This window comes from Mycteria americana, chromosome 1 (assembly GCF_035582795.1).
Source record: "Mycteria americana isolate JAX WOST 10 ecotype Jacksonville Zoo and Gardens chromosome 1, USCA_MyAme_1.0, whole genome shotgun sequence".
Lineage (NCBI taxonomy): Eukaryota > Metazoa > Chordata > Aves > Ciconiiformes > Ciconiidae > Mycteria > Mycteria americana.
The window spans coordinates 219,479,194-219,505,386 of NC_134365.1; the positions used below are offsets into that span (position 1 = coordinate 219,479,194).

The window sequence follows — 26,193 nt, forward strand, 5'->3', positions numbered from 1 at the left end:
CAAAGTAAGAAACTTTAATCAATGCTTGTTACAGCCATATAGAACCTTCTCTTTAGTGGAAGATCTTTTGAGCACAGTAGAACAAGAGTGTATGAGCTCTTGGACATGTACTACGAAAGAGTTTGTGCCCTGTCATCTTTGCTTGCATTGTCATTTCAGATCAGTGGCAGAAGCCCTCAAGACTGGTGGCACTGTGGAGCCAGAGTATTTTGACCAGGTGACCATCTACTTCAGTGACATCGTGGGCTTCACAACCATTTCAGCCCTCAGTGAACCCATTGAAGTAGTTGACCTTCTGAATGACCTTTACACGCTCTTTGATGCTGTTCTTGGAAACCATGATGTTTACAAGGTGAGGAGTACCTGGGCATGAGGATCAAACTGTCTGTGCGTCAAACACTCTTGTAGTTTTATTCTATGTCTTTTTTCCATCTTTTTCAATTTGTTTGTTTATTTTTTAATGTAATGGTATTTGCTAGGTGGAGACAATTGGTGATGCCTACATGGTTGCCTCAGGGCTCCCAAAACGGAACGGAAACAAGCACGCAGCTGAGATAGCCAACATGTCCCTGGACATCCTCAGCTCAGTGGGAACATTCAAAATGAGACACATGCCAGACATCCCCCTCAGGATACGAATCGGGCTGCACACAGGTAGGCAGCGGCACTCGCCTGCGCCTGAACTTCAAAGAACTCCCTTGCAATTGTATTTCCAGCTTTGAATGCTTTCTCCCTTCCTGCCCCAAAACAAGCACCCTTAGAAGATGCTTTAAAATCTTCCATAGCAACAAGGACATTAAAATGGAAACACAAACCCCAAGGAGGAAAATGGTTCAGTATCATTTCAGGGAGAAATTGTGTATTCTGTCGCAGTCAGAAACTACATCAGACATGTTAGTCACAAGGGTTTCATTGTGACTGTGTTTCGTGGCTCTTGGATGTGCCACAGGATCTTCACCACTGTGATATGGAGACATCCAGTGATGTCTTTGTAACTCTGTCCTGAAATGAAAAAGCACAGAAAGAAAGGCATATAGAGTGAAAGAATGAAAAGGTTGGAGAGATTTAATACCGGTAGGACATAACTAGAAGAATATGTGATGCAGCTGTTACGAAAAAGTTATGTTAGGAAGAAAGTAAATTATCTCTAATGTAGAAGTCATAAACTATCCAATTAACAGAAAAGTGGCTTGTTTAAAAAGAAAAGAGGAAGTTGTTTTTTTATACAAAGTGTAGTTGAACTCCAAAACAAAACAAAAAGCCCCAGTAGGACTGTAGTCATATAAGTGAAAGTATGACTGGGATTTTAAATGGAGGAAAAAACACCTGCTGTTATCATAGAATCAATATTTTTAGAAGAGATATGAACCTCCATAATTTTATAGCACAGTCATCCATTAATAAATTTTTCCCAGCTGTTTGTCACCAGAATTCTTGCGTCTTCCTCTAAAGTACCAGGTACTGCTCATTGAGGGAAGCCAAACAATGACTAACACTGTCCAAGAGTCTGACCCAGTATTACAGGGGGTTTTATCCTTCTGCCTATCTGATAATGCCCACATTTTCGCAGCTTTGGCATGCAAGCGTTTTACAGAAGTCTCAGAAACAAGAGCAGAGAAAAGGAAGTATCTCACCCAGAATATCCCAAGAACAGAGCTGTGGCTCGAGCAGAGCTAAAATCAGTATTTCGTATCTCCTAGACCATAAAAGTTCTTCTTTTGGGGTTATCTCTGAAAACTCATCTCCCTACTGTCGTCTTTGCAGTTCGGGGCTCTCAGCTGGCCCTTCACAGAGGTCTGAAGTGTTAAGGAATGATGGCAGGAGCACTGTGGGTTTTATACTCTGGCAGAAATTAGATGAGGCTATGGCCCCAGCTCGTCTTGCCCAGAGCAGGAGTCCCTGGAGCACTAGCAGCATGTTTTCAACGTGGAAAGAGAGGAGTTCGGTGTGCAACGTCTGCTGCTGCCTGTTGACAGCAGTTCTGCAGTGCGTCTTCCATGCACCCAGCCAAAAATCTGTCCCCAGGTGATGTGTACGGGGGGATAGTTACATTTTTTCTTATTTTTATGAACTCTGGGTATCTGGAAAGCGGTGTTGCTATGAGCTGCTGTGTAGGGTGTGAGAGGAAGAGGGGGAGGAATTGGTGTTTTCTTTTTAAAGAAGCAGAAGCCAGATCTTGTTTTGCACAGATCTGGCAATGTCATACTGTCATGGGAGTAGCGAGAAATGCATGCTCCAAAGCAAACCAGCTCTCCGAGCCACCGAGGTGACAGCAGAGTTTGATTAACCCTAGACCCCGTTTCTCCTGAGGAAAGAAGCATGAAGAGGGAATCACCAGCGTAATGAAAACATTGACGAAGCGCTTGGGGGAGAGGAGGGCTTGGCTAACACTTTCACTGTCCTGGAAAGGATGGAGAACGGGTGTGACCACCAGTTTTGCGGGCCAACTGCTCTCTGGAAACTGGTGCCAAGAAGAGCTCGTGAATCTCCTCTCTGAAAAAGCAGTAAATGCCATTTGGGCATGGGCTGCCCATGTCCCTCCAACCCCAATGGAGAGCTGCACCTCTGGGAACTTCTGCTGGCCCATGCCCATGGTCCACTTATGGCAACGCATGGGCAAGGCGAAGAGGACAAGAAGACCAGTGTTTAGTCTGCAGTTTCTCCCCTGCTTTAAATGCACCCTGGAGTCTTGGCTCTCCTCTCTTGACTTGACTGCATGTCCAGAAAAACTCAGCTGACTCAGCTGTTTCCATGCCGTCCATGTCTGGGCTGGAGCTGGACAGCAGCGATGAGAAGACAAGCTTTTCCGCGGAGGCTGAAGAGGATCTGTTTATCGGTCAGGCTCTCTGGCAGGCAGCCCCGCACTTCGACAAAGCTTATTAACCACTGCGGCACAACCGATGGTTGTTGCAGAGTCTTAGCCAGCGCAGCTCATTAACCGACCCTGCAAGCCCTGGCAAAGAGCCATTTCAAAACAAACCAGCGAACCTGTATAATTAAACAACTAGGCCATAACGTTCTCATCACAGGCTATCTGATTTCCTCTGAAACTTGTTACTGTGGGAGATCTACCGCTGGAAGTTTTTGTTAACCCTTTGCTGAAGCTGCCTAGACAAGGGGGAACACACACAGAGGCAGCGAAGGCAGCAAGTGAATTAACTCTTGGATGTTTTCAACATAGAGAAGTCTTTTGTCTTACACTGTAGGGTTGGTTTTGAACTAATAACTTTCTGCAACAGGAGGACAGGCTTAAAAGCAGTATTCTAGAAAGATAGTACCTTGCCCTAGAAATCTTGCCTATCCTAGGTTGTGACCTTTGCAGAAATGATTGGATGATTGCACTGACTGAGTAGGAAACCTAAATTTAGGCACCTGCGTGGAGGTGTTTGCAGGAGTTGGGGAGCCTGCACTCATTTTGTGGTCGGTGGAGATCTGGTGGACACATAAGTGGAGCCTGGAAAGCTGTTCAGGTGCAGGAGTGGGAAGGCTGTCACAGCTCAGTTGACTGCGTTGGCTTGGCCTCCACCAACTACAGTAGGATCTCAGCTGCCTATATTTGTGCTTCTTAAAACAGAATCAAATCCTCAGTGAGAGCTGTTTTTTGACAAGAACCACTTTTTTGTGTCCTTGCAACACCTATTACAGAAGGAGCTTTGATCCTTACTGAGATTTCTGAGCGCTGCTGTCATGTCATCACCACAAGATGAAGAGAGGTGATGCTATGTGAGCTAGTGTTTTTTCAGGGAAAGCTCTTATTGAAGCTTGAATTAAAAAGTCTCCAAGACGACCCTTTTTTATGCATGTCACATCAGTGTGCACACATTAAGGACCAGTTAGGTAACCATTAGGTCCTTGACCCAGTAGTATCAACAGTGCCTTTATAGTTGTGCTATAGAAGTGCCTATAGACTAGACCCTGAAAAAACTTCCTCTAGTGGATATAGTTTCTCTCCTGAAGAGCTTGAACTAAATTAGTGAGTACTGATAAGCATGGGAATTAAATTAGAAGAGCTTCTGAGGAGCAGTGTCTTATCCAAGGTTGCACGGCACGTTGGCAGTAAAAAGAAAAATATTAAATCATGTTCTCCTCATCTCCAGCAGTCCCTGCATGCTGTGTTTGATCCAGACATGCTGTTTAAGTCTTTGTAACATTTTTGGTATGAACCATTTGTCCTTTTTTTTTTTTTTTAATCTTTAAGCGAGTGATGCTTCATCAGGCAGGAATTAAAATCTATCTTATCTCTCAGTTTGTACCCTCTGTAAATTATATTAAAATCCTGTTACTTTGACTCTGCAGCAACAACTTTTCAGAGGTCACAGCAAGAAGGGTTCTTGCAAAGTTCCCCATAGCTTTCAGCTATGGAGTTTCATTGTCCTTAAGATGTATCTGAAAACTATATGAAGAATCAGTTTTTGTAACTAAGAAGGCTAAAATCACAGTAAAATTACCTTGTCCTAAAACAAGTAACTGATGGCTTCTAAATTAGGCTACAATATTTTTTTTTAAAACAACATTTTAACCTGCAACTTTTTATATTACGAAAAACCTTACCTATAGCATCATTTCAGATACTGTTGATGATGTACTACGTTCACATCTCTTGTACCCTTGATGGGAAAAGATTTCCTAGACGTCAGTTTTGCTAAAACTTAGCCCAGAAGGATCATGAAATTGAAAAGGCAGGCAGAGCCTGAAAAGACATATGACATAAATGCACCCGATGGAAAATACAGAGAGGCCTGTCTTTTCTCTGCAGGAAGCCCCGCACCTCCTTACATTGCTGAGAGCATTCTCTTTTTTTTTTTCCTTTTTCTTTTTTTTTTTTTTTTCATTTATTTTGCAAGCTTGATATGTTAAATTGTGGGTGATTAAATTTAGCATCTCATCCTTCAGAGCACAGTCCAAACATTAGCTAAGCCAGATGACAATTCTCTGTGCTGTTGGCTGTCACACATTTTATCTCTGTGTGTGTGCATGTTCGTGTGAATCCTGCGCACATACCTCTCCCTGAGAACTTGGCATCGGTTCTTTGGGAGCTACTTTGGAAGGGAGTGGATCTCGTCTAAAGAATGAGAAAGAGGAAAAATAAACAGTTTTTGGCTAGACAGGCGGGCTAATGATGTCTTCCTTTCCAAGGAGGGGACACAGGGTGGTCCAGCATTCTGCCAGCATCTCTGGACTTCCAAGGCTGATTTTCAATCCTGTTTCACTGGGACACAGGGCATGTCATAGGATCTGAACTTTAGTTTTCTCAGATGGAACAAGAGGCCTTTTTAAAGTGAGATTGCGATAGCCCTTGAGCTTCCATGAACTCTGAACAAATTTATCCCAGATGATGGTGAAATGAGGTCTTACCACACAAGACCTTTCTCAGGCATAAAACACCAATGTGCAAAACAATGCTTAATTTTTATTTGCTTGTAGCAAGCACCAAAGCCAATGAGATCTTTAAAAAAACCTTCTCCTGTATTCCCAAGTGGTTTTTGAATATCAGAGGAGAGGATAAGATTTGTGTGTCGGTGAGCCCCTTGATTTGTGCAGTACCATCTGGGTTATACAGATAATGTGTCTTTCAGGGCCTTGCGTGGCAGGCGTGGTGGGGCTTACCATGCCACGGTACTGCCTCTTCGGAGACACGGTGAACACGGCGTCACGAATGGAGTCCACGGGCCTGCGTGAGTATTGTCGCGGATGGAGTGAGCGTGCACTTCACTCGTTAGAGAGAAGTAAAAATACAGTTTATTGATACAGAATAGGGAGTTAACAAAGTTCAACGCGACAGTGTTTTAACAAGGTTTGATGGCGAGGTGCACTCGATTATTTACTGCATAGAGGACAGGGTCAGACAAAACTGTCAGGGAGACCCTCCCGTTGGGTCATGAGGTTCGGAAAAGATCCCCTTGCTTTCTAAACTCCTTCTCAGAGAGGAGTCTAGGTGCGGCTAGATCCAGTCCTAGTCCCAGACTTGGTCAATGGTTTATGTCTAAAGGATTATAGGTGTGCGCAATCAATCCTTTATATCACTTAGCTAAGGTTTCAAAGTTTAGCATGCTATTAGTCACTTACCGATGATCTGTTGGGGCAAGGAATCTCTCAGCCTCGAGGAGTAACCTTGAGAGGTGTCCCTGCTCAAGGGGAGATCCTGGCCTGCTGCGCTGCCCTCCACGGGCTCTTGGGCTGCTCACTATTTATGGGGGATAAGATGATTGACCCATAGTCATATTTGCATGCCGACCACAGGTTTTAGTTTCTTGGGTGAGTGCACAACACAAAGCCCTAGGCACAACACAATAGCCCAACACAGGCTATTGTTGGGCTAATAGCCCAACCCTTAGGCTGTTGTGTTGTTATCTGTCTCCTGAATCCACTTTGAGCCGATGGTGACCAGATGCATCCATTACAATCACCACTGGTGATTATCACCTAAGCAGGGTTGCAGGAGATAAAGGTCAGGGGCGGGGGAAGCACACTGTCACAAGTATTTGGGACAGTCCCTGGGGTGGGTGGTTGAACAAACTTCTCAAGAGAGATGAAGAAATAGACATCTTTAGTTATAAGCATTGCAACTGAATAAGCTCTGAAGAAAGGGGCAAGTCAAATGACAAAATTCAAAGCAGCCTGAAGGGGAGGGCATCAGCTTTGCCATTGTAGGTCAGCCTTTAAGACCCTGCCTTCCAGCTACGGTCCTCTGATTTGGATCCCATCAACCAAAATCAACATGAATCTTGCCCTAGATTTCTCCTACATGGGTTGGATCTTGCTTTCAGTCAGTGCTGAGGACCCTTAATTCTGAGATGTTCTTGTATAGTAAAATAATGCACTTACCTGTCATGGCCAGTACAAGGCAAGGGTTGAAGCACATGTGGGCACTGCTTCCATCATGATGGAGAGAGAGAAAAGCAGACCACGTGCAACAATATCCTGCAACATGAAGTGCATCATTTGTGATGGCTTCATTTATCAGCAATAACAACTCCACAAACAAGTGTTGGCAGGTCCTGACAAAATCCTTAAGCTTCCTTTCCTCTGAGGTTTTCTTGATGTCTTTCTTGAAGGGTTGATGTTCATACTATTTTTCCCTCAAGGTCTTGCCTTTGTTTTCCTGAGGCTTCCAGTTAAAAAAGCACAGTCTACGTGGCACAGAGCCAATAGCTGCAACAGACAAGACAGTACCATCTCTCAGATGGTTCTTATTGTCCCATGGCTGGAGACTTCTAGACATGTAAAAAGAGCTGGTGGGGAAGAAACATTTACCTGCTTTTCAGTCATACGTGTACACAGATCTGCTGTTTGTTGCTGCCCTTGGCTAAGACATGGATATGCAAACCGTAGTGGTTGAATTGTGGATGACACAGTGGGCACCTAGGGACAGCAATGTCAGAGCCCTGGATGTGGTCTGAATTTGTTTTTGATGTTCAGTTGTCAGTACAAGTTGGTTTCCAAAGGCAACGTTTCATACATTTTAATCCTTGATCTCTGACCTCCCTTTTGATATTTTCAACAGCTTTAGGAAATTACCTGTTATGGCTAGTTTAGAAGCTACACAAAGTCTGTGATATTTAATATTAAAATCTTGAGGTCTTGCCAGGCTAGAAATATGTTGTGGTATATATGCCACATTGGAACTTTTTCACTCTTTCATACAAGCCTCACATTTCTAGCTCCAGTGATTTTGATTAGACTAATTAAGACTAACAATTAGGCTAATCATTAATTAAGGAAAATTGCCTTTTTTGTGATTATGGCTGGCTTATTTTAAGAGGCATGCATTGCATTTGGAAAGCAGTGAAAAGGAGGAAATACTTTGATAGCAGATTTCTAATGGCAAGACAGATATTTGAAGAATCTCAAGATTTAGACCCTTGGAAGTGCAAAGTCCCACTGAGACTGGAGACAGCAGGAGCACTGCAGATACAAGAGCCTCATTATACATTAATAGAAATGTATATAGATACACAGTAATAGGAAGATTGTAGGTTAGTGTCTCAGGAAATATAGCTCAAAGATATGTAGCCTTCCTCTGCATATTTGAACTGATGTTCATCTTTCTGATTATTCTGCAAAAAAAATTTTATTGGTTCATCTCCCATCTTTCAAGGGGGAAGGGAATGTGACTGACACATTTGAAATAAAAGCTCAACAAAAATAACAACAAAGAAAACTATTTTGGAGGAAAATGTTCTAGAAACATCCCCTGGCTTGTTCACACCAGCGGAACAACAACAAATTTCAGTCGGTTCCAGCAACGGCTGAAAAACAAACTGGGGGAGATGGGAATTTAATAAACATCTCCGCCTTTGCCGCTTTTGTTCATAGACTGTTAATGGCAGCTCTGGATGGAATCAATTACTGAAAAACCCAGATGGATCTAGACGCACAACCACATTTTCTTTATGTCCCCTTGCAAACTCCATCTCTCTGTTCTTCATCCCGACTTTCAAATGACGTTGTGTCCCGATTTTGGCTGGGATAGAGCTAATTTTCTTCCTAGTAGCTGGTACGGTGCTGTGCTTTGGATTTAGTATGAGAATAATGTTGATCACACGCTGATGTTTTAGTTGTTACTAAGTAGTGCTTATACTCGGTCAAGGGCTTTTCAGCTTCCCATGCTCTGCCAGGGGCACAAGAAGCTGGGAGGGGGCACAGCCAAACTGGCCAAAGGGCTGTTCCATACCATATGGCGTCATGCTCAGTATAGAAACTGGGGGCAGTTGGCCGGGGGGCAGCGATCGCTGCTTGGGGACGGGCTGGGCATCAGTCAGTGGGTGGTGAGCAATTGCATTGTGCATCACTTGTTTTGTACATTCTTTTATCATTATTATTATTATTATTATTATTATTATTATTATCTCTTCCTCTGCTGTCCTATTAAACTGTCTTTATCTCAACCCACAGGTTTTACTTTTTTTTCCGATTCTCTCCCCCATCCCACTGAGGCAGGGGGAGGATGAGCGAGCTGCTGTGTGGTGCTTAGTTGCCAACTGGGTTTAAACCACGACACGTTGGGTGTCTGGAGCAGGACAGTTGCTTGTTTTTCTTTTCTTTCTTGCTGCCTAGATACGCTGTGGCAATACATAAAAACGGCATTTTTGATTCCAGCTAACAATGTTGCTGAAAATACACTTACCATCTTTATTAAGAGCTGGACTTCTACACTTAGCATGTTTGGTATCCTTCTGCAGGAAGTCCCCAGTGTAGATCTTCTCTCACCCTGTGCTTGTTACAGCCCTACCTGGAAGGATCCATCCATCAGCATCAAACTCTACGAAGAGGAGCACCACACAGCTACACCAGCGACACACCTGCATGCTTTGGAGCATTTTTCCTTGCCAATATGAAGCAGCGGGGAATCCGCAGCGTGTGTGCAGTATAGTGATCCAGCTGTTTTGCTTTCCGTCCCCAGCTTACAGAATTCACGTCAGCCAAAGTACAGTGGATACGCTTCGGAGTCTAAATGAAGGCTATGAAATCGTACCTAGGGGAAAAACAGAACTGAAGGTAAGAAGGCCAGGGCTGTGTGAAACGCTTCACAGAGACATCTTCTTGCTTAAGGAATTTTCATATTAAGCTCTTGTGTGGCCTTCATCCACCACTCTTCTGCTGGATCCTTCCCAAATTGTCCCCATCAGTTGTTTCAGTACACAAGGTAATTATTGAAGGACCATGGGACTGAACAATCAGCTGTATATGCTGGACCTAAGTATTTATGTGGGACTCTATTTAGTCCACCCTTGACAGTAGCTGCTACTTTTCACAGTGTCCAAAGAAGACAACACTAAATAATTCAAAACATCACTTCTCCCCTTACATAGTCAATAGACAGAAGCAGGAGCTTTGCTTGCCTTAAACACCTACAGTAAGAGGTCTAAGTACAGCCTCAGGTCCCTCAACAATCTATCATGACAAGCAGAATCATCTCACCCAAGTTCATATGTCTGCAAGTGGAGATCTGGGGTAATTATTCCAGGTTTAGTCAATGGAAAGAAACCTTTACCTAGTTAGCGGAGCTAACTAATAAATAAAGTGCCATAAATTGGCATTTTGGGAAATTATTAACCTGACTTATTTTCAGGGTCCAGTTTATGTGAAGATGAATGTCGCCCTAGAAGTGTCTGTCTTCCTCCACTTCTCCAGTCAAGGGTGATTGACTCTGATATAGATGCCTACAGTTCATCAGATGCATCTCACCTTAAAAACGAAATCATCAGTGGTGGGAGAGGAATTTATTATTCTGATACTCAGCCCAGCAACTGTTGTAAAATCTCTCAATTAATGATGCTAGTGCTGCCAAATAAGACAATTAGAGATCCTGTAGTTTCCTATTTCTGTTAAGCTGTGTAGTTTCAATGACCCAGATCAATGAGGGTCATTTGTAGATGACAGTTTGAACAAGGCCTCCTCTTTTAGGATAGTGAAATTCAAATCGTCCCTGAACCATTGTGAAGGAGAGCCCAAGATTTCCAGCCATGTTCTGTCTCTGGATATATATGAAGCCCTCAGAAACCCCATGAGGAAATTACGTATTGAGCAGAGGGCGGTCAGAAAGCTGCTCTTTATCTGGATTTTTGTTTTTATTTTAGGGTAAAGGCGTAGAAGACACATATTGGCTAGTCGGGAAAAAAGGCTTTCTGAAGCCCCTACCTAAACCTCCTGAAATAAAGCCAGGGTAAGTGTAACTTCACCACTGTTCAATACATTCATTAAAAGGTCCTTGTTGGAGTTCACAGGCTGAATAGCTGTCTTTCCATGTTATCTGTTTGCAAAGTCTACATCATTTTCCTTAGGTGACTTACATTTTCAGGCATAGTACTGGGACTCAGAAGTGATGCGGTTTCTTCAACTCCTCTCCTTAATCACAGTTCCCAAGAAGTGGCATGGGAACTTGCTGCTTCCCCCCTATAGTCCCTTGGAGATTGAGAACCAGGGAGTTCCTTTCTGAATCTCCTTCCTACTCTGTGTGTATATGGGAGATGCACAGGTAGGGATTTCAGGTCTTTCAGGTGTCATCAGTGTATGGGTGACACTCAGATTTTTCTCTCCTTCCACCAAACTCCTGCAGAAAACACCAGCCTCATTCACCATATAAACATGTTTCTTCCCTGTAGCACTATTCATTTGAACAGAACAATAAGGAGATTTTGTGTTGTAAAAATATGGCACTGTTAGGTAATTAAAGACTTAATGATGTTGCGTCCATACAAGCGGCGGCGAGCAAAGATTGACCACTGGAAATTCATTAAGCTATTTTGTAGCTTTGCAATACCTGACTTTGCAAATGGAGTACTCCCTGTTCAGCTGTCATATGCTGTATGCCTGGAAAGGATGTTGTGGTCAGGACATAAAAAACAGGAGTGGGATTTGTTTGACAAGAACAGTGTAGCCACCCACATTAAAGCTAGTCAACCTTGACTCCCTTTATAGTCAACAAAGAGAAATACATGCTCAGGGGTCTGATTTGACTGGCCTGCTTGGACGTCTGTATTAGAAGATGAATAGCCCTTGCAAGGTGCCTGTTTTGTTGACTGTAAAGAGGTCCTACAGTGACTAGGTCAGAGGCAGATGTCTGACAGCAAACAGGGTCTGTTTTTACTTTGACTCTGACTTCCCCTGAGCAATCTTGTTCTAAGTTTTGCCTCATTTCCTCTTAGTAAAATGAAGATTTTTTTTTCCCTCCCTTTGCGGATAATGGTTAACTACTTCAGCAGTTACATAAAGGGCAGTCCATGTGCTCAGACCCCTCCCAGGACTTTCTTGGAGCAGCATGGAATTTACAGTATTTTGGGCCATAACTTTTAAGTTATTTGGGTGTCAATCAGGGTGGAAGATAGAATTTTACTGGAAGATAATTTTGAGATACAATATTTCTTAGGCTTGGAGGCATTTTATTGTTAATACTTGATGGAAATGAGCTATCGAGTAATGTATGTTGATACCAATGATGTATTATTCATGGGAAACATGAGACTTGGAAGAGTTTTGCCAGATTAGCAAGGTGGGTTGACTTACCATGCAACCAAGGAAGCACCAAGACTTCTACCTTGAGAGTAGGTTCTTCTCATCCTGGTTTTACCATCTAAAAGTCATGTGTTAGGCCTCTGTTGACTGTTGAGGTTCTTTTCACAGTCCTTAAAGAGCCTGTCCTCTGGTCATGTGTGCCAAAGTCAGACTTATGCAGGCCCGAGCTGTTTCTAAACATGGATCGCAAAATGACAGCAAATACATCAGGTCCAGGGGGACAATAAGAGGAGGCAAAAAATTTTCCCACGTACCCAGTCAGGGGATCTTGAGCATCCTTGTGTAACCTCAGAAGAATCCACCAGTAGCACTGCACAGAGGGAGGTGATCTTCTGCTCTTGTCCCAAGGCCCTGATCTTCACTGTTCCTTTGCAGTATTTCTGTCCCCACAGATCGTCATACAGCAGTTGAATGAATGTGGAAGTAGTCAGAGGAAAAAGCAAAGTTATACAAAACGAAATCTGTCCTAGTGAAGGGTCAAAAAGAAAGCTATCCCTGTAGAAGTCAAATGTGAAATGGCAGAAAGAAGTAACTGGATGCTCAAGCAAAGCAAATATTTGGAGAACTGCCTCATGCGTAGGCTGTGCTATTATCAGATAGGTATCAGACATTATGTCCTGTTTTTCCAGCCTTATCTTGATGGTTCAGTTTTGTGCCAGTTTATGAGAGGCTGAAAGTTGTTTCTCTCTTATTGGCCAATATGGTGGTTTCAAGTCACTGCCTCATATACTTCCGTAGGAATTTCCTCATCTGTAGGCTTTTGAGCTGAAGAAGGACGTACTGAATAAATTCCTCTTCTACTCATCTTTTCACCCTGTCCTGAAGCAACTCATCTTCTATTTAGGTCCTTCCTTTCCATGAGGTCCATGAGAATTTGCTTTTAGCTCATGCTTTATTTTGTGACTTGGGTGGCCTAAACATCCACAGATGGGCAGTTGTGGTGGTCTTGCTGAGAGGTGGTACTTATTAAGAGAAGGTTAACAAATTGTGCTTGGTATCATGCCCGTGCTATGGAAACGCAAACCTGTGGGCCATGGATTTAAGGGTCAGATCCTAGGGGTGGAAGTTCTGTGTGAAGAAAAGGCTCAAAGTAACCCTAAGAAAAATGATTTCATCTTCATAAATATCTCTGGATCTGTGTCTGACCCCATGAGTTATCTCCTGGAAGTCATATGGGCCTGGACAACTTGATGAGCTTAGTTACACTCATGGTCTGTTAATGCTTCTTACTGACATGACAAGTCATAGCCCTTGAGATATGGAGTATTTCAGGCCTTCACTGCAGTGGTTTATGGAAAAGACAGCAGGTAACATAAAAGTGCTAACTTCCTATTATTTCCCATGACATAAAACCCATCAACCAATCAAACCTGTAAGGCACAGTCCTTGGCAGGAGGATTTCTTGACATGTGAAGGCAATTTTCCAGCTCTGCTAGGCAGTCATGAGCAGACCTATGATCAAGTAGCTCATAGACCTGTTCATAGATGTCTAGGGACAAATCAAGCTTCATTATCCTACTGTGCTGGCAGTAGTCTTGGCACCCTAGACCTGGAGAATGGTCCTTGACCTTACAAAGGTGAGTTTATATGCAGGTTAGAAGCCAAACTTCAGCAAAATTAAAAATAGAGAAGAATATTTAATTATGTGATTGGGTTAATACTAATGGTCCAGTAAAATACTGTGATAACAATCCCTTCTGGTTTTGCTGAAATTGCTGAGAGAATACATCTGATTGTCTAGTAATAAACCTCAAGCCACCACCAAATGAATAACAAAGGAACAATTATTGCATCTACACAATTTGAATTTAATTGATATTCATCAACATCTCTGTTTAATCCTAATTACAGACATATTGCAAGCATTAGTTGGAACATTCTCATTGATTTCCACTGTCTGCACCAGGTTTTCATACCTTTACAATTGTGTAAGGACATGCAGATAAATGCACTTTACTCTTAAAACCCAAGTGCTGTGGGTGACATGGCTCACACAGGATACAAAACATTTTAATTAAGAAGAAAGGTAGTTCAATTAAAAGACCTAATACGCTTCTTACCACCCCTACTTTCTTCTAACCATGCATAAAATCAAATGAACTAAAAGGCTGTTCTTAAAATTAACCTCAGGTCAAGCTGCTCAGGGTCTGTCTATCTGTTTTCAGAAGCAAAAAGCTTACTGGAAATCAAGTATGATCTTTTTGTGGGATAGGGTGGAGGTTCAGTAGTAGTCCCAGGACACAGGGGAACTGCAAGTTTAATGTCCGGATTGCAGGGCTGGCTCCTGCCCCAGAGAATTTTCCTTTTTGAAGGATAACCTCCTTCTTTCTAGGTCTGGTCAAATCTCAGTTTTACCTGCTTTACATGGGAGCTTTAGGTTAACTTTGCATCACATACAACAGGGCAGGCAGTTCAATAGGCTCCTTAGTCCTTTCCTTGCTCCAAGGCAAATTTCTACACCTTCCCTGGCAGATGTCTGCCCTGTTATGAATATTATTTCTCCTTCTTCCTTGCAGCTTGTTAGGATTTGTATTGCTGCCTCTCAGGATCTTGTGGGTTGGGGCTCATTGTGCAATAGCCACGGAAGGCAAAGAAAAAAGCTTTCCACAAAAGCCTGATACTGCCACAGGAAATAATAGCAGATTGGGGTGGACATAGAGAAGGTGTAACAAAATGATGAGATAGCAAAAACAAGCATGCTGAGCAGTCGAGCAGCAGCCTACCTGTAGGATAGATATTTTTTTGAGATTTCACAGGCAGATAGGTTTAAAGGAAGGCTGTGAGGTTTCTTCCAGGGTACACCAGGAGGCTAGTTTTGGGGCTGAGGAGCAGCCATGGAAAAAGCACAAAATTGCTTGTTTATAAATGTGGGATTTGGAAGTTGGCATCCTGCGATGCTCTGGGACAGGCAGCACCTCGTCAGCACCGGTGGAGCACTCCTCTTGTCCAAAACAGCAGAAAAGATGTGAGGTTATACAAATCTAGCAGACACAAGCCTGACCTGGACTAAATCACAGATGCGTTTGGCAAAGCACTGAAAAAATATCTAGCACTAGGAAAAATTCAATAGCTAATGAAATTCAGAAAAAAACCCCAAGAGCCAGGATCATGTTCGTTTGCCGTTCCAAGGAGATGAGTGACATACTCAGTCTTCTGACTTTCCAACTTTGACCATCCTGTTTCAGAAATCCTTTGCTTTGGTACTGAATATAGTGCTTTCAAGCAGCAGGAGCCCTCTATCCCAGGAGGTAGTTTTCTCTAGAAACTTTCCCTTTCTAACACTATTTTAAATTAGCTATGGAAAGTTAACTGGAGGGGAAAAAAAAAAAAGAATACAATTCAACAAAGAAAGATACAGATCGTGGGTCCTCTCAAGGGTTTTTAACCATGAACCCAGTGCCCACGTAAAGAAAATATGAGAGTTTTGGGTTTTTATCATCAAACCCAGATCCCTTCTCTTGTATGAAATCATGAAGTAGGTCTTAAGTCCAGAAGGGCCAATAGATCATCTAGTCTGCCACCATCCACAATGATAAGTACAACCTGACATGAGAAATCACTAAAAAATGAAGGTGTAGCCAGGGATAGGAGAGAGTTTTTGGGTTCTCCCACCATCATACATGAGGATCAACCCTGGAGAAAGCACTGAGATCCTTGTTTGAAGATGAAATGGGTGAGAAGTAGTGGGGGATGCTCAAAGAATCCATCTCCCAACACCAGATGAGAAATATTTTTTTAAGAGCCAGGAAAAAGACACCCATTAGGACAACATGGCTTCTTCTTCTACCCAGTACAAAGCTCTCATTGCTTTGTCTATGTTGAGGCACCCTGGCAGGATGGGAGATGATCAGTAGAGAGTCTCTAGTGTTGCTGTTGCTGCTGATGTGTCTCTCTGGGGGGGATAAGTGAAAAGATTTCCATTCAGGCTCCTATTTGAAGTTTTTCACCCAATGCACTTTTAAATCAGAAATAAAAGAGCTTGTGAAGCAAACAGCAGTGAAAAACTTTTGCTGTCCTTACATAGCTGGAATTATAGAAGAGCATCACAACATTTCCTAAATAAACTTTATATAACATATAACAAGAGTTATTTGGCGAAATCAAAGCATCCTCTGGCTCATAGGTTTGATCACCCAATGTCAGGACAGATGTTTTTCGCTTCACAATCAATGCTTTCTTTTCAAATTATTTCTGAACCCCTAACACAACAGCAAAATGAAGAAAAAGGAATATTCTGGTCATGGCTATGGCATAATGCAGGTGAGAAAGAAGAATTTATCTCAGAAATCTGATTGAGGGGAGAAAGGGAATGAAAGCCAGTGACTTACCTCCCTTTGAACAAGGCTCTCTGACATCAAATGTGGTTGCTCTAGCTGATATATTTAAACAAGCTCTTTCTGAGCAAGCTGAGGTTTCTGGGAGAATTGACTGGAATATTAGATTAGGGAATTACTGCTGATAGCAGGAAACCCTAAATGCAGTGTTCAGAAAGGAAGCAAAGTCAGGTAGTGGCATTGTTTGGCTGGAAGATGTGATTCAATGCATTATTCTTTCTTCCATGGATATTTCTATGGATTTATGGAAAGGTAGTTCTGAAACGGTGCTCATGACCTGGCTGGCTTCGTGGATCGTATTCTGGCTTGCAGGTATGGCCTCAGGCACGGCTGAGGTGTGCCCAGATGTGGCTGGATGTGCCCAGTAGTTTCTCCTGTCTCACCCAGACAGACTGGGAGGTGAAGTGGGAGCTGAGGGTCCCTTTGAAGGATGTTTTTGAGGAAGGACAGAGAGAGCAGCAATCAACCTCAACAGCAGGAGAGGCTATCTAGGGTAGGTCCTGGCTGCAGGAGTTCATCTGAGGGTTCTTCTCCCTGGATCTGCCCACACTTCCCTTGAAAAGGGAAGCAGAGGGAAGCCCAGTGATGGGTGATCTGAGATGTCTGAACAGGAGCCAGCTTGAGTCTAGGAATATTTTTATGGTGTTGCACCCACTGCGTGGGATGGCCAAGTGAGATCTCTATCCCATCAGGGTACACCACTCTCCCTTGTGCCATCTAAACAAGCTTTCTTGTTACGTAGCAGACCAAAAGCTCTTTTATGAACAACAGTGCTGAGCAACAAGAGGGAAGAGTACCAAAGAGAAACCATCTCAGAGCTGCTTTTAGCCTCCTCTGCTCCCCAGCCAACTGCTTCTACAAAGCTACCAGCCATTTAAAGTAAGAAAAACTGGAGTATGATGAAACGTGGGTTAAAATAAAATAAACCACCTCAGAAACAAGTAACCCCAGAGACAATCCTGACTGGTTTAAAGACAAAGCTGTGTGGGAAGCAGTCAGTGAAAGTGCTCCAGGGTTGGTTGGAGCAGGACCACGGAGCTGAGATGTAATGGGCTGCCTAGGACACCTGTGCCTTGCAATAGGGTATGCATTGCTCCAGCATATGGGTTTATGTGAAGCAGGGATAAGAGAAAGAGAAAGGAGGGCAGAGAAGACTATGTCTGCATCCGTATGACCCAGGTCTCAGGGTAATTTGAGTTGCAGTTGTTCTCACCAAAGGCTATAGAGTGGCCAAGTCATAAAGATGCTCTGTCTATGGGTCTGAGCCTTTCCCCCTGTAACTGGGAACTAGAAGTTGTGCTAGATGCCTAAGGTTCAAGCCAGGGGCTTGTGTTTTCAATGCTCAGAAAAAAACATTGTAACACACCATATTCAGAAAAGAGAAGGCAAATTCCTTAACTGTCCAGGGAGCCAGGGTGCAGGACCTTACAGATTTTCTCCTGCTGGCTTTGGAAACAAGGTGGTGGGACTCTTCCCACCTTGGAAAAATAATAGCTGACTTCAGACAGAGGGGTTTTGCAAGAGGTTGGGATGGAGGGTGCAGAATCAGCCCTCTCCAGTTGCTCAGACGTTAGTGAGTTCAAGAGATGTGCCAGCGCTGTTTGCACTGGATCTTTCTTCTTGTTATTGTGCTGTGGATGAAGGTCAAGTCGTTATCAAACAGTTATTTGATACTTGTGTGAGCAGTGTTTGGAGGTGGAGCTCAGGCAATCTGATACTGTGCTTGATCCCCAAATACCCTGGTCAGGTCTTCACCTTCTGTGGGTCACAACCTGCTGCACTATTGTGCAGAAACAGGCAGCAACCTCCTCCGCTCCCCTGTGGCTGAAGTCCTGCGGGGTGGCCTCAAAGAACAAGCCCCTCATGCTTACCCACGTGTGGCTGAATTTTGCTACTGATTGCATAAAGGGGCTGGAGACAAAGTATTTCTCTTCCCCCTCCAACTGGTAGGATTTAATCTTCCTAGAAGCTATTTACCTCTAGCATAGACACCTCCGTCTGAGCTGGTCATCTTACACATCTTTTAGAGTCAATGCAGAGAAACAGTCACTTGTAGGTGCAGCTCTTCTGCCCCACAGAGGACATCTACTTCAGGATAAACCCCCACTGTGGTCCAGCAGTGCCTGCTTCCCTCCCACTGGCTCAGAAGCGAGCCCAAGATATTTGGCTCAGATGGAGACATCTCTGTTGCAGATAGCTAAATTTCAGGGAGATGAATCCCACCTCAACTGTAGATTCCCTGAAGAAGCCATTCCTCATTCAGCCCATCAGGATTATATCCTCCTGGCTTCCCTGTCCTTGGGACCCAGCCCTAAAGGCTCCAGCACTCACGGGAGGTTTATAAACAGGGATCAATGGTTCTATAAAAAGGAAAGATGTTCCCAGAGCTGAGGATGGAGGTAAGGCATGGAAGGACAGCTTGGTTAGACGTTTCCATTTGTAGGACAGAATTGGCAAAAGAGCTGAAACTTGACTCCGATCTCCCTCGGGAGAGGCTGTTAAATTTGTGCTAAGCTTTCAGGGAAAACTGGCTGTCTCTAGGGACAGTTAAATAGGATTTCCATTTGGAAATGTGCCCATAGCTTTGAGAGCTGAAAGTTTCTGAAAGCAACACCCCTGGAAGACTACAAGGCACTGAGGCAGGAGCTGAACTAACCGAAGGCAAGATCTTCACAGCGGTTTTGGTCTGCTGTTCCCTTTGATGAATGAGGGGGAGGATCAGAGGAATAATGGAATAATTCTCCCAGGATTCATCTTGTCTAATAGATTCTGGATACAGCCATGACAGATATATAGTTTGCGCTCCTCAATCAACAAAGCCATTCATCTCATCCTGGGAGAAGTGTCTAAGATGTGCCAAGAGCCCTCTGGAAGTGCCTGGCTATACAGATTACAAAAGATGCTTGCCTCAGAGCAGGCACTTAATTTTGGGACACTTAAAATTAAATTAGCTAACTTTACCCTTTGCAATAAGTTGAGCTGAAGTGAAACAAGAAGGGGATAAATAAAATCAGAACCAGGCCCAATATTTGTTTTCCTTTTTCGCACCAGAAGACACTTAACCTTTCACTCGGTCTCCGTTACGGTCTGTTCTTTATTGCAGATGAAACTGAACTGGTTCTTTCTCTAATGGCCTACATGTTCACTGCAGGTGTAGAGCTCACGGGTTACCCTTGGAAGAAATTGCAGAGTTCAAAAGGAGGAAAGCTGAAAAACTCCTTGGCAAAAGGGCCTAGATCTGAGGTAGTAGCTGTAGGACAGTCCCAATGTTGCTCTGCTATTTAGTGTCTGCTTATGTGTTATTTGTCTGCACTTTGCTGGTTTTCGTGTCTTTTTTTTTTTTTTTTTTTTTGTCAAAAATATGTATTATTCTTTTGAAGTGTCTCATTCAAAAGGTGCTTGGAAGAGCGGCAAAGCTGTCTAAAGATAGTAGTAGCATTGTTGGGCCATTCCCTAGCAAATTTATGACCTGTTATCACATTCATTCCTGAAAGACGTACAGTATTACTGTGTTTACCTGCAGTGTATTATCGATCCACTGGATGTCGATGTGCACTGTGCCAGGAAGAGCCCAGTCCATGGTAAACACAGCGATAAAGCTGGAGTTCAAGCCTGGAAGAATTCAGATTGCCTATTATTGCTTTCCTGTAATGTATATCTCCTGCCTAGAGTAATTCCATATCTCATGACATGAAACAGGATGCAGCTCTGTTATTCATCACTATGGTACCTACTGGTACGAGAAATAAATGTGGATTTAGGATGATTTGGTTGGAATTCAGAAGTTCCATGGAGTATAACAGCGTGACCTGAGGTGCCTGAACAAATAGGTGCTACCAGAGCAAGGCAGGCATATAAGCATGCACACCCACACATGCACATAGAGGGTCTGATGTCCCGTGAAAACGCTGTATGGTTCAGTTTTTTAATAATCTCTCTGAAAGCAGCAATAATGCTTCTGCTCAGTGCCCCTGAACTAACTTTTACTTAATTTCCACTTTCTTAGAAAAAGGCAGAGGTGGATGAAAGCCCAGGGTGCCTAGATATAGGCTAGTCACAAACCCCTAAGATACACCGTATCAAGCTGATAGCTTACTCTAACGGCTAAAGCTCCATCCAATTTTCTCACAAGGATAAAACCCAGCAGAGAACTCCTGGCTGTATTCCTCTTTCCCAACCACAACTTTTAAAGATTCAGGGGGTGTTACTAGGCTGCTTTATCTCCCTTAAGAGATTTTTAAATTTTTGTCTGAGGCTCTCCCTTATTCTAGGAGCTGGGCAGAAATTCCTCATTTAAAAAAAAGATTTAAATATGGGACACACTGTGCAGAGACCTGCATAGGCACTACCATATGTGAACGCTCACTCATAACACTGTTAAATATAAGCTCCAAGGCACAGAAGACTGCCCTGCTGAACTACACCTATGTATAGATATAGATCTACATATCTATATCTATAGATACAGATCTACACCTATCTACACCTAGTAGCACAAGCTACTCCTCCAAGGCCAGAGACAAAGAGGATCTCTCACTTGGGTTAGCCCTGCTTGACAAAAACTGCACGTATACTGATACAAAAACATTTAGTACATATATCACCCCCAGACTTAGACTTCTGCACTGAAGCCAGGCTGATGAGCAGTACATTATAGAGAACAGAAGGTCCTCATTAGCCCACTTGGCTCAATTCATGGGAAATAGCAGAAAAATCAATAAGGCGTTGATACCTGGAGCTTTTCAACAGTCCTAGTTCAATCCTTCTTGTGTGCATGAAGCTTTCAATGAAGGCAATTATGTCCTCAACAGCCACTTATTCCCACATGCCTGCTTCGTGGGTTAATGATGTTTCCAGCTAATCTATCTTAGGCATTTATGATGAAAGGGAACATGCATCAATAACCTTGTTTTTCCTCGACAGCAATAAAGGGACGCTCTACAAGAATCTCAGGTGTAGTGACCTATAGTCCTTTCACCCAGTTTACTGTCCCATTAGTCTGGGACTGTAAGCTGTTAACAGTCTCACAGGGTCCTTGCTGCGATACGCTAGGGATCCCCATCTTGGAGTATTTATGTATTTCAGCATACTCATTTGGCCTGGAGTCTAGAGGAAGGCCAAGACTCTGCTCCTCATGCTCAGGAAGTGAATCCTTTAACCTTGAAAGAGTGACTGTGAACTCTGTTGTCCTGGGTGGACGCCTGTTTTTGAAGAGAAGTGATGATTCTGGTTGGATCTTGACAAAAACATGCAGCAAAGCATGAGTAACACCAAAGTGCACCTCCAGTTACCTGAAGATAAACCTCTTGGCTATACCACTAGTGATCCTTATACTTTGTCCTGCAGTAGGATCTGTGATCTTAACATGGACCTCCTAACCCACTCATGCAAGTAGGATTCAGCCCGGAGCACCATGGTCATCAGAGACACTTGTGCAAGGCTGGCAGATGAGACAGTACCTGAAGACCACATAGGATAAACCATGGCATCTCAAATACTGCTAGACAGTATCCTCAGGCTGCTGAATCCCACCCCTAGCATCTCACAGTGCTTCTGACAAGGAGAAAGGGATTTCTCTCTTTCCTTCAAGGCCCAGCAGAGAACTGTCCCACAGAGAGGTCAATGACTCCCTGTGATCCCTAGATTGATCTCACTTTGCAGATGAGATTTAGACCCCATGCAAGTCAGTCAGAGTTCATTGCGGAGTTCAAAGGGGCGAGATTTCACCCCAGTGTGATTGGTAGCTGCTGTATTTGTGGAGGGAACCATGATATATAAAACTTAGTGTCACCTGTATTGCTCTTTGCTGACCTTTAGATATATAAGCATACAGGTAGTGTGTCCTGCATGGACAAAGGACCAGTCTGGGATCACCTAAAAATATGGAGGCTCAATTTTTTAAGTTATTTTCTCTCCTTTTTTTTTTTTCCTCAAGACTTTGCCTCTCCCTCTATTCTGAGCTCTCATCCCATGAACTCAGCTTAGTGACAGGAGATCCCTCAAGGTTCTTTCTTGTTCAGGAAATACAGTAAACACCCAAATCATTGCATCTTGCTGGCCAAGCCATAGACTAGCAAGGTGTGGCCAATCAGCAGCTAAGATCTGAAAGCTCATTCAGGACAGGTTTTTTGATAAAGATTCTCTCTGTCCTCAGAGGTGAAACCCACACCTACACGGAAACCCATACAATTACAGCTTAGTCCTTCAGTAATAAGGGATAATCATCTCAGATGATTTTGCCTGCATGATCTCTCCAAAGATTAAAACCAGAACTGCAGAAACCAAACACTCATTTCTGGTGATTTTTTTCCCCATCATATCTTTCTTCTTTTCCCCCTTTCTTCCACTCTGCATCAGCTACTTCTTCTCTCTTGGTATGCATGGACATCTCCCAGCAACACACTGGAAGGCATATCTTCTTCATCCAACACTAGAAAGGCCTAAAAAAAAAATATTTATTTTCCTTGTTTCCTTAGTGGTTGCAAAACATTTAGGACCATCTTTGACAAGGGCATCAGCTCTTTCTCATAAAGTTCAATTAATGGATTTTCAGAGTTGATCCTCTGCTGAATCCTGGATCGCATTGAGTTGATACATTTGGGTGATTTCTTAAGATTCAGCAATTTGCCTTTAGATTCTTTTCCTTTTTTTTGCCCTTGGTTGTCCTTGGCTGCCCCTGGTCTCCCATTGAGTGTGAGAGTGAAGGGAACATGATGTGTGCTGAGTTTGGAGGTCCTGGCTCTTCTCTTGTTGCATCCAGATTTAATAACCAGTCCTCAGGCACAGGTAACCGGACCATCAAACACCATCTGCAGAACCTTAGGTCAAATAATAAAATGCGACTCTCTTGAATGATAACAAAAAAGAATTAGATATGTAGTGCTACAGTACAGGGTGTCAGAGTGGTCAACCCTGCATACCTGGTCCTGGTGCCAGTGCTATTAGTTGACTTTGCTATAGTCTTATATGAACTTTAAAGTATATTTATATAACTTATAGATATCTAATAGATGCTTTAAAGGCAGCTCATCCTGTGCTGTCATTAACGGCAGTTTCATTAGGCTGCGTAACAATTCTATATTAATAATTGGTCATTAGTGTGAATAGTCCTTGGGCCTAATAATATCTGCTACCCTCCTTTCCAGACCTCATATCTTACACTCTTGGGATAGAATCATAGAATCATAGAATGGTTTGGGTTGGAAGGGACCTTTAAAGGTCATCTAGTCCAGCCCCCCTGCAATGAGCAGGGACATCTTCAACCAGATCAGGTTGCTCAGAGCCCCGTCCAACCTCACCTTGAATGTTTCCAGGGATGGGGCATCTACCACCTCTGGGCAACCTGGGCCAGTGTTTGACCACCCTCATCGTAAAAAATTTCTTCCTTATATCAGGTCTGAATCTCCCCTCTTTTAGTTTAAAACCATTATCCCTTGTTCTATTGCTACAGGATCCCTGCTTCATGTAGTCAGTTTTACACATATTCCTATTCTAAAGTAATTGCTTGTTCATTGTACAACAATAGTGTGTACAATTTAAAACCATATATATATGTATATACACAACAATTTCTCAACTACTTTTTAACATCTATATAATCACAATGGGGTTATTGGTATGTGTTAGCATTTGGTTCTTTTCAGTTTACTACAGCTGGAATGATATTTTCTTCTATTATACACAGTAAATTTGATTTCATATGATGCTTTATGCAGGACAGGACAGCTGCAGAGTTGAGACCTACCTAAAGCCCTGCCATTCACTCAGCTTCTGGCCTTCTACAAGTCCTTGATCTTTGTTTTGTCTCTGAAACCCCCATTACATTATAATAAATCTGTGCCCACCGACAGATGATAGAACCTGGGCATCATGGATACTTGGAGCATCATAGCAAATGGTTCTCTTCAGCTCCATCACACCAGTTTACTAGCCTGGATCTAGATGTAGTCTCAGCCCAGCTTTTAAGTCCTGGTACTCAACAGAGCTCATTCTGTCAGGAACAGTGGCAGGCTAAAAGGCAGCAAAACCACACCTGGATCTGAGATGGATGTCAGGGCTTTCTGGTTCCCTGCCCATCCTGTCGTGGGCTTGGTGAGATCATGGGGCTGTCAGAGCAGCTGGACCTTCAGCTTTCTCAGTGGTGGCAGTGAATGACCTCAAACCCAGAGAAGCTGATTAACAGGGAATCTCTTTTATTCCCAGCTAGGGGCTTTATGAGGCTTGTGGTGCTGTTAGGAATGTTTTTCAGGAGGAGCTGAAGCCCTTTGGTTGTTTTTATGTAAATGTAATTTACATTTGTAAAGTGGACATCCTTGGATGAACGCTCTATGTATCCCATTAACCCATGCAACAGCTCCAGCAGTTGTATGGTCTACTGGGACCACCACATCCCTGCAGTTCTCTACCAACATCTGTCCTTGCCTGATGCTTCTTGATGGCTTTGAGAACATCTAATGTTTCTGCTTTGTCTGACACAAAATGATGCAGAACAAGAGGCTATTCCTTAGCAAGCAGGGTTGCTAACTCCTTCTCTCTTCTCTGTTTCACAGCCACAACTGGCCAGATATGCTGACCAGGAAACTCAAATCTGTCCTGAGGGGCACAAAGAGGACACTGACAAAAGCAACCTTTAAAGAGCTGGGGAGCATGAAGGAGACCGGAATAAGTATTGAAGAGGATGAAATCTGAGAAGAGCACAGCAAAGAACTACTAAGCTCAGGATGGACACCTTGAAGCCAACCCAGCAGAGGAGCTCACACTCTCCGTTTAATTCCCTTCCAACCAAATGCAGTATAATTGATGAAGCCTCTTAGCTCTTGCAGGGGGTGAACCTGAGCAGGCAGATGAATCCTGACCATCATCGCTTGTGAAATTGGGCACCAGCTCAGAGCTGTATGTGTGCGTTTTTGGCAGCGGTCAATTGAGGAGGAAAGTGATGGTGATGGTAGTGCCAGCTCTTCATCAGCATCTATCACAAGGATGAGCCCAAAGAATATTTTACCTAGGTCTGCATGACAGCACAAACATGTCCGGCTGCACTTAGGCTGGATTTGAACAATAATGCCAAGTGCTAAAAATGTTTAACTGTTTTGCATTAAATAGATTTTTTGTTGCTCTTGTAGGAAACTTTAGTTTCATGAAAATCAGTGCAATTCAGAAGAAAATGTTTTTGACAACAACAAAAAATATTTTTTACTCCCCCACAAGGGGAAATTTTTAATCAAAATGTTTTGTTCCTGTATGTCAATTTAAGCTGAAACATTTTCTTTTAAATTGACATTTCAGCTGCAAATGACATTTTAATGCTATTTTCAAACTGAAATGACAGTTTTGAAATGAAACAGTTTGGTATAAATCAATATTTGTTTCCAAATGCCAAATTGTGATTCTGCTCAAAATGTCAAAATATGTCATCTTCGCAATTCCAGATCTAAACTGGAAGAACATTTTGTTCTGCTTTATACACACACATGTTGCATATCTAAAAAATTTTACGCTTTTCATCCCAAAGCAGGATGAAAATGGAATGCCAAGATCTTGGAAAACTGAGATGCAGAGAACAACATTCTGCAGTTCCTTTAGCTGAGTAATACTAGTAAGATATGAATTTTCTTTCCTGCAAAAGTGGGGCTGAGGGAATGAAAAGTACATCACTTAAGCAGTGCAAAGCCTAAAACACATCACTCTTCTTCTTTCCCAATGTCCAAGTGGTATCAAAGGCACTTGTCTTCAAAGTAAGCCTCCTGGTGAGTAAAAATACCTTTCTGCAAAGGGCCAGCATTTGGCCTGCAGGCACTTCTCCCAGAGCACACTTCATCAAGGTCAAATAATTTTGTTGTTGGCC

The 26,193-nt window shown here is 43.0% G+C and overlaps 1 protein-coding gene across 1 annotated transcript in view; it reads left to right on the plus strand.

Annotated features, from left to right (window-relative positions):
• GUCY2F (guanylate cyclase 2F, retinal) overlaps positions 1 to 25,363 on the plus strand; it is a 48,118-nt gene extending 22,755 nt beyond the window's left edge. Inside the window, exons 13-18 of the mRNA XM_075492041.1 lie at positions 160 to 352; positions 480 to 654; positions 5,577 to 5,675; positions 9,404 to 9,498; positions 10,581 to 10,666; positions 24,899 to 25,363. Of these exons, the coding sequence (XP_075348156.1) occupies positions 160 to 352; positions 480 to 654; positions 5,577 to 5,675; positions 9,404 to 9,498; positions 10,581 to 10,666; positions 24,899 to 25,037 (787 nt within the window). The 3' untranslated portion in view covers positions 25,038 to 25,363. The remainder of the gene's footprint in view (positions 1 to 159; positions 353 to 479; positions 655 to 5,576; positions 5,676 to 9,403; positions 9,499 to 10,580; positions 10,667 to 24,898) is intronic.
• The last annotated feature ends 830 nt before the right edge of the window (positions 25,364 to 26,193 follow it).